At 41.6% G+C, this 11,820-nt stretch overlaps 1 protein-coding gene across 2 annotated transcripts; it reads left to right on the top strand.

Annotated features, from left to right (window-relative positions):
• Positions 1-3,000: 3,000 nt before the first annotated feature.
• On the top strand, positions 3,001-10,227 carry dapk3 (death-associated protein kinase 3). 2 transcript variants are annotated; one of them, XM_069692380.1, is made up of 10 exons: positions 3,001-3,114; positions 3,625-3,777; positions 3,922-4,023; positions 5,348-5,708; positions 6,778-6,907; positions 7,058-7,106; positions 7,210-7,236; positions 7,346-7,498; positions 7,765-7,810; positions 8,104-10,227. In XM_069692380.1, exons 3-10 carry the CDS (start codon positions 3,962-3,964, stop codon positions 8,638-8,640), a joined length of 1,365 nt encoding a protein of 454 aa, XP_069548481.1. In that variant the 5' UTR covers positions 3,001-3,114; positions 3,625-3,777; positions 3,922-3,961; the 3' UTR covers positions 8,641-10,227. The 2 variants fall into 2 exon arrangements, with proteins under 2 accessions (XP_069548481.1, XP_069548482.1); XM_069692381.1 differs by lacking the exon at positions 3,625-3,777.
• Positions 10,228-11,820: the final 1,593 nt, after the last annotated feature.

Raw genomic sequence — 11,820 nt, 5'->3', positions numbered from 1 at the left:
ACAGAAATCTAAGAAATTGGTAAACATCAGATAAAATGCTAATAAATGTCAAATTTAAAAAAATTGAATCTTTTTAAAAGTAAAATTTACAATAAAGCTGATTTTAAAAAGCATTTTCACAGTCAAGTATCTAAAAACTGCATGATTACTTCAAGTGGGACATGAACCTCTGACATTTTGGGCCAGAGCCGTCCTTGAGACTAGGACTTCAATCAGCGAAGTTAATTCTTTTCTGGTTATTGTTTTATATTTTTGTGCCTGTTTGTATCAAAGAGAGCTAATGAGCTAACTGCTGACATCAACCAAAAACAAAAACTTCTCAAGATGGCTAGTTATGTGCAAAATAGCTTCTCAACACACTCACACTTTACATGCAGTCTGTCTCTGAAAGTTGCAAACAAACAAAAATATTGGGCTGCTTTTATTTTTTTTTTATTTGAGTGTGTATCTTTTTTTAGGTTTAATGAGTTTGTATGTTTTTTTTTTTTATCAGCCCTACTAATTTTTTTTTAACGTTTCTGATTTGTTGTTGGCTTTTAATGTAGGGACATTTTGTCTGATCAGTTTGATTTTTAAGTCACATCTCCTGCCTCTAGCGGGACTCGAACTCGCGTCCTCTCGTATTCACCTTCTCGTCTGGAAGCAGTGTTCGAAAACCACATCAGCATCTTCAGCGCAGGAGAACCAGCAGCCGCATTTGAAAGTGGAGCAGGAAACAAGAGTCCGCGGAGAGTCCCGCACTGCAGTCATACTGAGGAGGAGGAGGAGGAGGAGGAGGTGGAGGCAGATGCAGGTTTGTTATGACGAGGATCCACTTCACCTACAGTCGCAGGTAGAAAAGAGTCAAACAGTTTGTGGATCACACCAGACTGCGGGTGCAGCTGGGCAGTTAAAGATGCTTCTTCTGCTGGGTCGGGATTAATGGTTCATATCCGACACCGTGCAGCTGACAGTGATTGTTTATAACTGATTTTTATAACAAAGTGAGAATTAGATGGAAACCTTTCCTACCTTCTCCTTTTACATTGAAGCCCTGCTATCATCGCGGGCTCACCAAACTCGTCTTGTCACAAGACTACAGTATTATTATTTATTATTATTATTATTATTATTTGTTATCAACTTCATAATACATGTGGTAGATCATGTTATAAGGATACGTGATAAGTCGCCTATACACTGTTGTAATTCCCTGCTGGAGATTTCAGACCCTGAAATCTAAAACATTCATTTCTGTGCGAATATAATCAGTGGTTAAAAAGACATGTGGGGATGTGACCAAACAAATATAAGAAATATCACTTGTCAGGTGTTTCACGGTAAACTTATTTTAAGAATTGAACTGGCAAAAGATGTTCGTAAAAGGTAATGCTAGGTTAAATATTGTGTATGATAGGATTATCCAGTAATTTCTTCCGAGTTTAGTTTGAGTCAGGGTCTGTTTTGTTTTTTGTTTTTGTTTTTTCTTGTTTTGTTTCTCTCTGGTCTCACACGAACCAAAATACCAAACATTCAAAAGCTGCTTTAGTCTGCCTGAATCCTATCAGCCATTATAAATACAAATAGAGACAAACAAAACACGAGCGTGTTTTCAGTCGTGACACTGTTCAGTGGTCTGAGTGCTTCTTTAATCTTTGCCTTTGCATGCTCGATCTTGTTTTCCATTGACGTACTGCGGCGGGTTGATTCACTCCCAGCATGATGTCATTCCATATGTCCTTCCTTCTGCCGGATATTTACCTGCATCAAGGCGCGCAACCAACACCGGAAATCCGACCACTTCAACCTTCACAATAAAAGCTTGCTTCGCTTTTTCGGGGAGGGAGGGGGGGGAAACAAACGTTTCCATTTGGATTGTTAAAATGCGAGTTTGAACGAGGAGAAAAACTTCAATACTAACAATTAGTGTGAAAGGATTATTTTTTTTATTTTTTATATGGCTGTCTGGTGCTGAGTTTAAACAGCTCTGAAAATAATATCAAAGTTTTGGTAGGGCATCAAACAGGCCTTCTCCTGGATCCTTTAGCTCATTACAGGGAGTAAACACCTGCGTGTCGATGGTAGAAAGCCCAGCAGAGCACTGACACAAAAATACCCCGATATAATTTGACATTTTTTTTAATTAGAAATTTGTATTACTTACAATTTAAGTCACGAGTAAATTTGAAATGTGAAATGTATAGATTGTTTGGGTCAGCATTTTAAATAGACAACAAGAAAATATAAAGGGATCTTATGTGGTTAATTGAAAGTTATGTGCGTCAAAAGGTGATTTAAAAAAAAAACACAAAAAAAAACACAAAAACAACTCTGAGAACACGCTGGTTTCAGTGTGCTTTTACAATGTCAAACATATTTTTTTAGCCACATGTTTACTGTATATTTACTGCATATTCAAATATGCAAACTGAGTTTGTAGTGTTATTTGTGAGTTACTGTAAGCGGACAGAATTGCATTTATTCACCACTATTGCAGTTACCACTGTTTCTGTTCCCTTCTCCTCTGTGTGTGAATAATGTGTTTGAGTTTTGCCATTTGTGTGTTTGTGTCACGTGTCTTCCTTCCAGCCCTATACGGTGTTGCGTGTTCATATATCAATGAATGATCGTGTCATCTTGATTGTCCAATCTGTAAATGTACTATGTCGCTCTATCCTCCGCACATCTCCGTCTGTCCTGAATAAAGGGGCGTCCCTCCGTTGCTCGTCCTGAGGTTTCTTTCATTCTTTGCCATTCTTCCATTCCAATTTAAAGGCTTTTTAAAAAAAAAATTTTAGGTGGAGAGAGTTTTTCCTACTATAGATTCAAAGGTCAAAGGTCAGGCGTTTGTACGCTGCACCGCGGCAAATTTGTTATATTGGGATATCGGATTAAAATTTGACTCGACTCAACCGGTGGCGATGCTTTACAAAATCAACGCGTAGGAATGCCGTAAATATAACATGTCATTATTTTTTTTATTTTTATTTTTTTCAAATATCGGTCATACATTTATTTTGAAATCCAAGACCGGAAGCTCTGTGTTTTAGCCTCAGCTGGCTTCACCCTCCTCAGTCTGGGAATCCTCACACAACTACTCGGGAGAGGAATGCAGCACTCGTAGCCAACCGTGCTGTAAGTAGTAACACCTTCACACGTACGTGGTTAAATGTATACTTTGCTGTCAGTGTTTTAGTTTTATTAACAGTCTGGTTTTTTTGTTTTTTTTTTTTTTAACTGAAGTAACACAAACAGTGACAGCCGGTGTTTATAACAGTAAGTTAACGTTAGCTAGTTACAAGCTAGCTGTCTCCCGTCGCGAGGACTTCCCTTTTTATTTATTTCTTTTTAAAAAAAAAAAAATAAAAGGTTGAAATGCCTTTAATCGTGAATCAGTTCATTATCTGTATCTGCTACTTGAGTTCCCTTTTGTGTTCGTGGCGGTAACGTCCTTCGTACTGTTTCATGAACGATAGCCGACGAGGGAGGGAATAAATAAATAAATAAAAAATGCTTCTGCTGTTGCTCTCGGTGTTTTTTTTTAAACTTATCTAAACTGTTTTTTTTTTGTTTTTTTTTTAAGAGATAAGTTGCAATAAAATACGTGTTTTAAAACGTCCCCTTTTTTTTTTTTTTTTTTAATAGAGTGAGATATCTGGTCCGGGGGACAGGAGATGACGTCAGTAGGACTGGTATGCAAAGAGGTCTGACGTCAGCCAGAAAGTCTCTGAAAACTAAAAAGCTGTTGTTGACTGCGGCCAAATAAGGAGGAAAAGAAGCCCCCTTAGGTGGCAAGAGGTGGGCCGTTTTACAGGCTCGTGTTTCAGGCTTACACCTACTAGATTTGGCACCTGGGATTTTGTCCGGTGTATTTATGTCCCAATTTAATCACAGCCGGTCTTTTCTGTCTTCTTCGTGTCTTTTTGTCTTTTCCCACGGCAGGAAATCTCGAGGCTGTCGTCAACAGTCGGCACACACACTCATGGCTGCCTTCAGGCAAGAGGATGTAGAGCTGTATTATGAGATGGGAGAAGAGCTGGGCAGGTACGTGCTGCATTTTATAGTGCACCAGTATAAATGATGTTATCCTGATGATTAGTTCTTTTTTTGTAATTTTCCGTCAGTAACTACAGGCATGAATATGAAGTGTAGTCTCGATTTTATTTGAGATGCATTTTTGATGCCGGGTGTGAACTGCCCAGTACATCCAAGACCGTAAGAGGTAGTAGTCTGAACAACGGCCCAAATATTTTACGTGTCAGCGGCATATTAAGTATCAGTTTGTGTCCTTTTACGCTGTGCTGGTTACTTTGTGAATGAGTCATCGAATTTATTGGAAATTAAACTGAACTTTATACCTTTAGCTTTTTTTTTTTTTTTTTTTTTTTTCTGCAGTAATGCAGCAAAAGTGTGACGTCACCGCCTCTCAATGTGCCTTTCCACACCTCTGCTGTGGTGTAGCATCTCTGAAGGAGATGGTGTTCACTGAGCAAAGTCTGCAGACATTCAATACATCATAATTCAACTTTCTGCAGAGTCATGCACTGTGAAATGTTGTCGTCGTCCTAATGTTTGTGTCAGGAATGTTTCTTATTCTTTGCCGTTTCGGACCATGTTCTTTATTTATTTCGTTATGGTAATTTTGTGATAAAACAACATCCTGTATATTTCCACTATCTTTTTTGTTTTGACCAGATGCTTTTTTTTGTTGTTGTTGCTTTCAGTAGTTTCAGCGTCACATTTCAGTTTTTAATCTTTTCTAACTTCTGCGTACAAAAACAAACATTTTCATCATCGCAAGTTTTTTAAAAGAAGTTAAGAAGAAAAAAGAAAAAAAAGATTCTGCCAGTGCAATATCAATAACATCCACATGTTTACATCAGCTGGCTTCAAGTATTTCCCAAAATCGTCATTCTACTGAACTGATCTTCCTCTGTTTGGTTTTTAAAGACACTCAAACGAGCTGATTTCTGTTGAAAACAGATTTGTTTTTTCACTTTATGAGTTGATATTTTAAACGTGTATTGACTTACATTAATTCTTGTTTTTTTTTTTTCTTGTGAGTTACTATATATTTTCACCTCTTCAGGCTTTTTAAAATCCCTTAATCGATCCCCCTTCATTTAACTACACGCCTGCGTTGGGCACAAGCCTTAAAGGTTGGAAAACAATGACTGGCCCGTTAAAAACAACAATCACTCCCCAATTAAAAAGTCACCAAAGTGATGTTTTCTCCAACCAGCAGCCAAGAATTCAGTCATTATAACGACAACAAAATTGAAAAAGGTGATTCTGAAAATGTTATCCTCGTGTTTTTTGGTTGTTGTTTTTTTTTTTTTAACACTACTCTGGTCTCGCCCATCTGCAGCGGACAGTTTGCCATCGTCCGTAAGTGTAAGGAGAAGAGCTCGGGCGTCGAGTACGCGGCCAAGTTCATCAAGAAGCGTCGTCTGTCGTCCAGTCGGCGGGGGGTGAGCCGCGAAGAGATCGAGCGCGAGGTCAACATCCTGCGGGAGATCCAGCACAGCAACATCATCACCCTGCACGACATCTTTGAAAACAAGACGGACGTGATACTGATCCTGGAGCTGGTGTCCGGAGGGGAGCTGTTCGACTTCCTGGCCGAGAAGGAGTCTCTGACCGAGGAGGAGGCCACGCAGTTCCTCAAGCAGATCCTGGACGGCGTTCAGTATCTGCACTCCAAACGCATCGCTCACTTTGACCTCAAGGTCAGCGGGCTGGGGGGGGGGGGGGGGACTTGTGGGGAAAACAGCGGTAGATGACGCGTCGGTGAGAAGTTCAGTGTAGGCGTCGGTAGCGGTTCACGGAGCGCTGCAGGCGTCTGGCGCTCCTGTGTTCAGACAGGTTTTCCATCAAGAACACGAAACGGAGGAGACGCGTGCAACTGCTCTGCTGCTCGTGGAGGGGGAGGGGGAGGGGGGGGGACATCCTAAAAACTATTTAGGGCTGAATATATTTGTCTTCAATCTCACCAAAAAGTACTTTGGGTATGTTCCAAGATATACAAGAGACAACTACTGATCATTTGCAATGTTGACAAAAAAAAAAAAAGTTTTGTTAATTGTAAGATCGCAGAGAGACTTTATTTCATCTTTAATTAACGTCAGTTTACAGATCAAGATTATCTTTGTATTAATTTAGTTGATGATGGCGTAAACAGCAGCTACGCTCCTTAAATACTTGCCATTTGTTCTGTGAAATGGCATCTCTGCTGTTTTAAGCATAATTACAATTAATATTAGCAGAGATCATCTTTCTTCATGCGACATTTCACTGCAGCGGCTGAAAGTAATTCTGTTTATTATTTCTCACAGATTTGTTAAATATGACAATATTATGTTTTCAACATGCTCATAAATAGACAAACCACAGTCTCCTCCTGAGGTGCGTTAGAAGTATTGGACGTTTATTAATTCCCACAGTTATGTGTAAAGCGTTATTGTAGACGAAGCAAACAGAAGATATTAACAGATGTGTGAATGACACCGATATTTTCTCTTTCGGTTAATGTCCTCAATGAATCATTTTTGTGTCTCCAAAACATCCGGGAAAAAAAAAAAATGCAAAGTGCAACATTAATTAATAAAAAAAAAAAAAAAATTTGTATCTCGTCTTGTTCGACAAATAGTTTTAAAAACAAAAAAGTAAGTTTATTATCACACAAAATGAAGAAAAGCATCAAAGGAAAACGTTCCCGTCGGATGTTCAATCATTTCATCCGTAAATTTCTCCGTCCCTCGCCCCTCTTGATTTAAAGCTATCGTTTTCCCCTTTCAGCCCGAGAACATCATGCTGCTGGACAAGAACGTGCCCAACCCCAGAATCAAGCTGATCGATTTTGGGATCGCTCATCACGTCAAAGCAGGAAACGAGTTCAAGAACATCTTCGGAACACCAGAGTTTGTTGGTGAGTCGGCGCCCTCCGAAATATTCATTTCACTCGGGGGTTTAGATCGTCCCGAATGTTCAGGGGTTAAAACCTTGTAAGCGGACGATCGTGGACTTCCAAGATCGCACCCGGTTTAAACCAAAGCGTTCGTTCCTCTGGTCTTTACAGCGCCGGAAATAGTCAACTACGAGCCGCTGGGACTGGAGGCCGACATGTGGTAAGATGTCAACATGTTGTTGTTTTGTCCCCCCCCCCCCCCCTCCTCTGAAGCCGTGTACCAACCCGTCTCACACTTTTCACTCATCCTCTTTTCTCTGCAGGAGCATCGGTGTGATCACGTACATTCTGTGAGTAACGTCTCTCATCTCCGCAGACTGTTGGTAGGAACAGAAGTCACTTCTCTCCTCGTCGTGCGTTTGGGTGTTTGGTCAAAATGAAAGTTTCTGTCTGTGTCAGGTTGAGTGGCGCGTCACCGTTCCTGGGCGAGACCAAGCAGGAGACTTTGACCAACATCTCCGCTGTCAACTACGACTTTGATGAGGAGTATTTCAGCAACACCAGCGAGCTGGCGAAGGACTTCATACGCCGCCTGTTGGTCAAAGATCCAAAGTAAGAATATCCTCACATCCTCTTCATCTTCAGCGCCTTCGTGTTTTCTACTCGTTTGTAGTTTTAAAAAAAAAATACTTCTTCGCGGCTGTGGAATTTATTTTAACTTTTGTTCTCCTTTATAAAGCACTTTGTAACTTCATTTTTGAAAGGTGCTATATGAATACAGATTATTATTATTTAATGCCAGAAGAAAAAGAGAGAAATCTTTGCTCTTTCAACATATGAAAATCTTTTTCTCAATGATGGTTTATTTTCTTTTGCAGGAAGAGAATGACAATTGATGACAGTCTTGAACACCCCTGGATTAAGGTGGGTATTTTAATTAGCATTTATATATTTACTTTCACATTAATATCCAGGTGCTCGGCCGCTTAGATGTCCATTCGTATTGAGGAATTAGTTTGATTGTGTGTGTGTTTTTTTTTTTTTTTTAAAGACATATTTCTGAAGCCGGGCATCAGAAAAATGTTTGTTGTGCATTTATGTCTAAAAATGTCTGTCATCCAATATATTATTATCGGAGATCCTCTCAAATATGAGTATCGGGAAATGCTATCAAATTACTATCCTTATTTCAGACCTTTATACGTTTCCCTCTCCAGGTGATCAAGAGGCGAAACGTGCGGCAGGAGGAGAGGGACCACAAGACCGAGCGCCGGCGCCTGAAGACCACTCGTCTGAAGGAGTACACCATCAAGTCCCACTCCAGCATGCCTCCCAACAACACCTACGTCAACTTCGAGCGCTTCTCCCAGGTGCTGGAGGAGATCGCGGTGGCCGAGGAGGGCCTGAAGGAGCTGGAGCGCAACCAGCGCTCGTGCCGGGACGACGTGGCGGCGCTGCTGTCCATATACGAGGAGAAGGAGGGCTGGTACAAGGAGGAGAACCAGAGCATCTCCAGCGACCTGGGCCACATCCGCCAAGAGCTGCAGCGCTCACAGGCCCAGCGCAAGAAGTGCCAGGAGGACGCCCGGCTCACCATGCAGGCCGCCAACATCCTCAAGCGCAAGTTTGGCCGCCTGGAAAACCGCTACGAGGTCCTGGCCGAGCAGGTGGCGTCCGAGGTCCGCTGGGTGGAGGAGCTGGTCAAGTCCATATCCGCGGAGAAGGACGGCCTGAGCCCCGGCGGCATGCCCTGAGCCGGGGCCGACGGCCTGCGATGACATTCTCAAGTATCTTCCTGCCCGTCTTCTCTGCCTGTGTGCTGCACAGCGGAGTTGGAGTGGGTCAGTTGTCATCATAAGCTGCCGCCGCCGCCGCCGCCGCCCATCGGAGAAAACGTTCCACTATTTGTACGTCAGGCTTTCGAGAACGAGCAAGAAGCAGAGAGGCAATACGTTGAAGCCATTCCCCCATGAAAAGGATCATTCCCGTGTTTTATATATTAATTTATCATTTTACCATCGTTATGTTCTGTAATTCAGCTTTTCACTACAAACCATGTTTTCTGCGGATCGAAATGCGGTCACTTATTTTTCTTATTTCGGTTATCTTTTTTTTTCTTTTTTAAACTCATCTTAATTTCCTCGTGCTTCAGACGCCTTAGATGTCCGCTCATTTGTTCCTGCCTCGGCGCGCCGGCCACCTGCGTGAGGAAGCTTCACGGTACCCGGCGGATAGAAGCAGGTCTGTGAGGCATTCAGGGTATTTATTTATGCACTTATTTAACACGCATTTTAGATTTGAGCTGACGTTAAAATTCTTTTATCGTTCGGGACAGAGAGCTCACCGTAAAGGACGCAATAAACAAAACGCCTCAGCCCAGAAAACAAAGTTTAAAGGGGTAACGCTCTACTTTCCAATCTGTTGTTTCCTAATATTATGTTTGTTGAATGTTTCCTAGAAAAAGCGTTTTTTTTTTTTTTTTTTTTTTTTTAATACTAATATTAGGTCAAATAGAGAAAGTTATTAAGCCATTAAAAATGTAAAGTTTCTAAAAAAAAAAAATTACTTTTTTTTTTATTATTGTTATTATCATTCCATTATATATAAATATATATATATATATATATATATATACATGCATATATATGCATATACGCTGAAAATTGAAATATTTTTTTAAACACATTTTACATGTTTAGCTCACCCGCCCTTCTAAAGGAAGCGCGCTGGCTTAGCATTCGGAGTTCACAGGAAGCGTATCGTCTGATAATCTTTCTCTATTTTACCTACAATTAGGAGGTGAAATTACAGCTGCGAGCTACAATTTTTGTTCTCCAGGAAACATCCTAGAAAATCACGTCTGGGCCTGTAAAGTGGAGCGTCACCAGATTCGGGAATGTATAAACTTAAGCCTTCGCAGTGCCTGCAAACTGATCGACCTCATTGCCTCTGTCGTGGAGCTGTCGACATTTCTGTCACACTGACATCGCTCAGAGTCTTAAAAATCGCAACAACTTTTGCACAGTCGCCTTGCAAACCAAATAGTGTGCATGGAAACTCCGTCTGTAGGCTGCAACTCCGTCGGTGTCTCGGTTTGCGTTCAGACCGTCCCCCTGCACACTCGAAACGGTCCATCGATAAGTTTCACATCCAGCCAACACATTCCCTTTGTGTAGCATAGAAAGCATATTGTATAGTCCGTAGTATTTTTCACTAGCACTTAAATGATTATGGCAGCGTTCCAAAATATATTTTAATCTGTCTCTTGATGTAAGTAAGAGCTGTAAAGACATAACTGTCCAGACTTGTTTCAAATAAACAAAGTTGTCACTGAAACCAAATCTGATTTACATGTTGTTGTTGTTGTTTTTTTTTAACTCTGTCTTTACTCTGTGTAAAAGTCTGCTTATTATTCAGACTGGCATAATAACCTCTCTGGAGCTCACTGCCAACTCTCATGAAGATATCGCAACCAAAAACTTAATACACATTTATTTATTTATTTATTTTTTTTTACACACGTTTCCATTATTTTATGACTCATTTTACTGGCATACATCTATAGTAAAGTATGCTTTTGCATGCCATGATAGTAAGTGATGATTTTGGTGGTTCTAAATGCCTTTTAGTGACCTGTCGACGCGCAGATGATGCACTCGGGTCAGAAGACGTTCTTGTTCCCAGGAGTTCCTTCTCACGCTGCAAGAAGAGGAGAAAACATCCAACAAACAATTAAAACGCGCAACAAATGAAGCTTCTCGTCCGCGCATCGCAGACGGCGACGATACGTGCGACCTGTGAAGTTGACTCCGCAGGAGCGTCCCGAGTGGCAGGATGGTTCTCCATCGCGGAGACTCGGCGGTTATTCTCAGAACGCCGAGGAAGCGCCGACAGCATCAACAAGTGCAGTTCCGGCTTTGGTTTTAATGTTAGAAAGAACATTTCAACAAACCTCCTGTGATAGTGACACAGGAATAAAAGCAAATGCCTTACACTGATGAGTCGCGCAGCTGTAATCCCAGGGAGTCTTATTTCTTGTTAAGTCAGCCTTTAGTGAGTAAAGGTCTCTTTTCCTTGACTTCCTGCCTCGTGTGTCGGGCATCTAGCACCTTCAGACTGTAATAAAACTATTCCTATACACACAAAGACCAAAGTAAAACAATAGTTTTAAATGGTTTTATTTGTATATTAATTATGGCAGTAATAAATAACAATAAATAACCTTGTAATCAGTTTAACTTTCACAATATATTACAACCGTCTGCTGATGATAAATGTATCAAATTCTCCAAGATAAGAAGCAATAATCTGCTTTGTAAACTTTGAGATTGTACAGCATCCTTTATGCGTAATCGTGGACATGTCAATGTTGCTCTCTTTGCTTACAAGTGACACAAAGAACTTTTTAAAAACCATTTTGAAACAAATGGATAATTGGTCGTGACCGAAAGAACGAGGTCGCGGCTACAAGCGGCCGAAATGAGTTTCCTCCGTAAGGTGTCCGGGCTCAGCCTCGGGGAGGGAAAGGAGCTCGGGCATCAGGAGGGAGCTCGGAGTCGAGGCGCTACGCCTTCGCGTCGAAAGGAGTCAACTGAGGTGGTTCGGGCATCTGATCAGGATGCCTCCTTGGGCGCCTCCCTCTTGGGAGGTTTTCCGGGCACGCCCAACTTGGCAGGAGAGACCCGGGACACGCTGGAGGGATTATATCTCCCGGGCTGGCCTGGGAAAATGTAGCGGGGGAGAGGGAAGTCTGGGTCGGTTTGCTTGGCCTGCTGCCACCGCGACCAGATCCCGGATAAGCGGAAGATAATGGATGGATGGATGGATGGATGGATAGATGGATGGATAACTGGAGCCAAACTACTACAATCACTACGATGACGTGACGAGAGGTGAGAGAGAGAGAGAGAGAGAGAGAGAGAGAGAGAGAGAGA

This window comes from Brachyistius frenatus, unplaced genomic scaffold (assembly GCF_029030835.1).
Source record: "Brachyistius frenatus isolate BFR_SWC_R1_liver_20210118 unplaced genomic scaffold, ASM2903083v1 Contig_12, whole genome shotgun sequence".
Classification (NCBI taxonomy): domain Eukaryota; kingdom Metazoa; phylum Chordata; class Actinopteri; family Embiotocidae; genus Brachyistius; species Brachyistius frenatus.
Note: the sequence above shows the minus strand (reverse complement) of the source record. Positions and strands in the feature narration are given on the sequence as shown.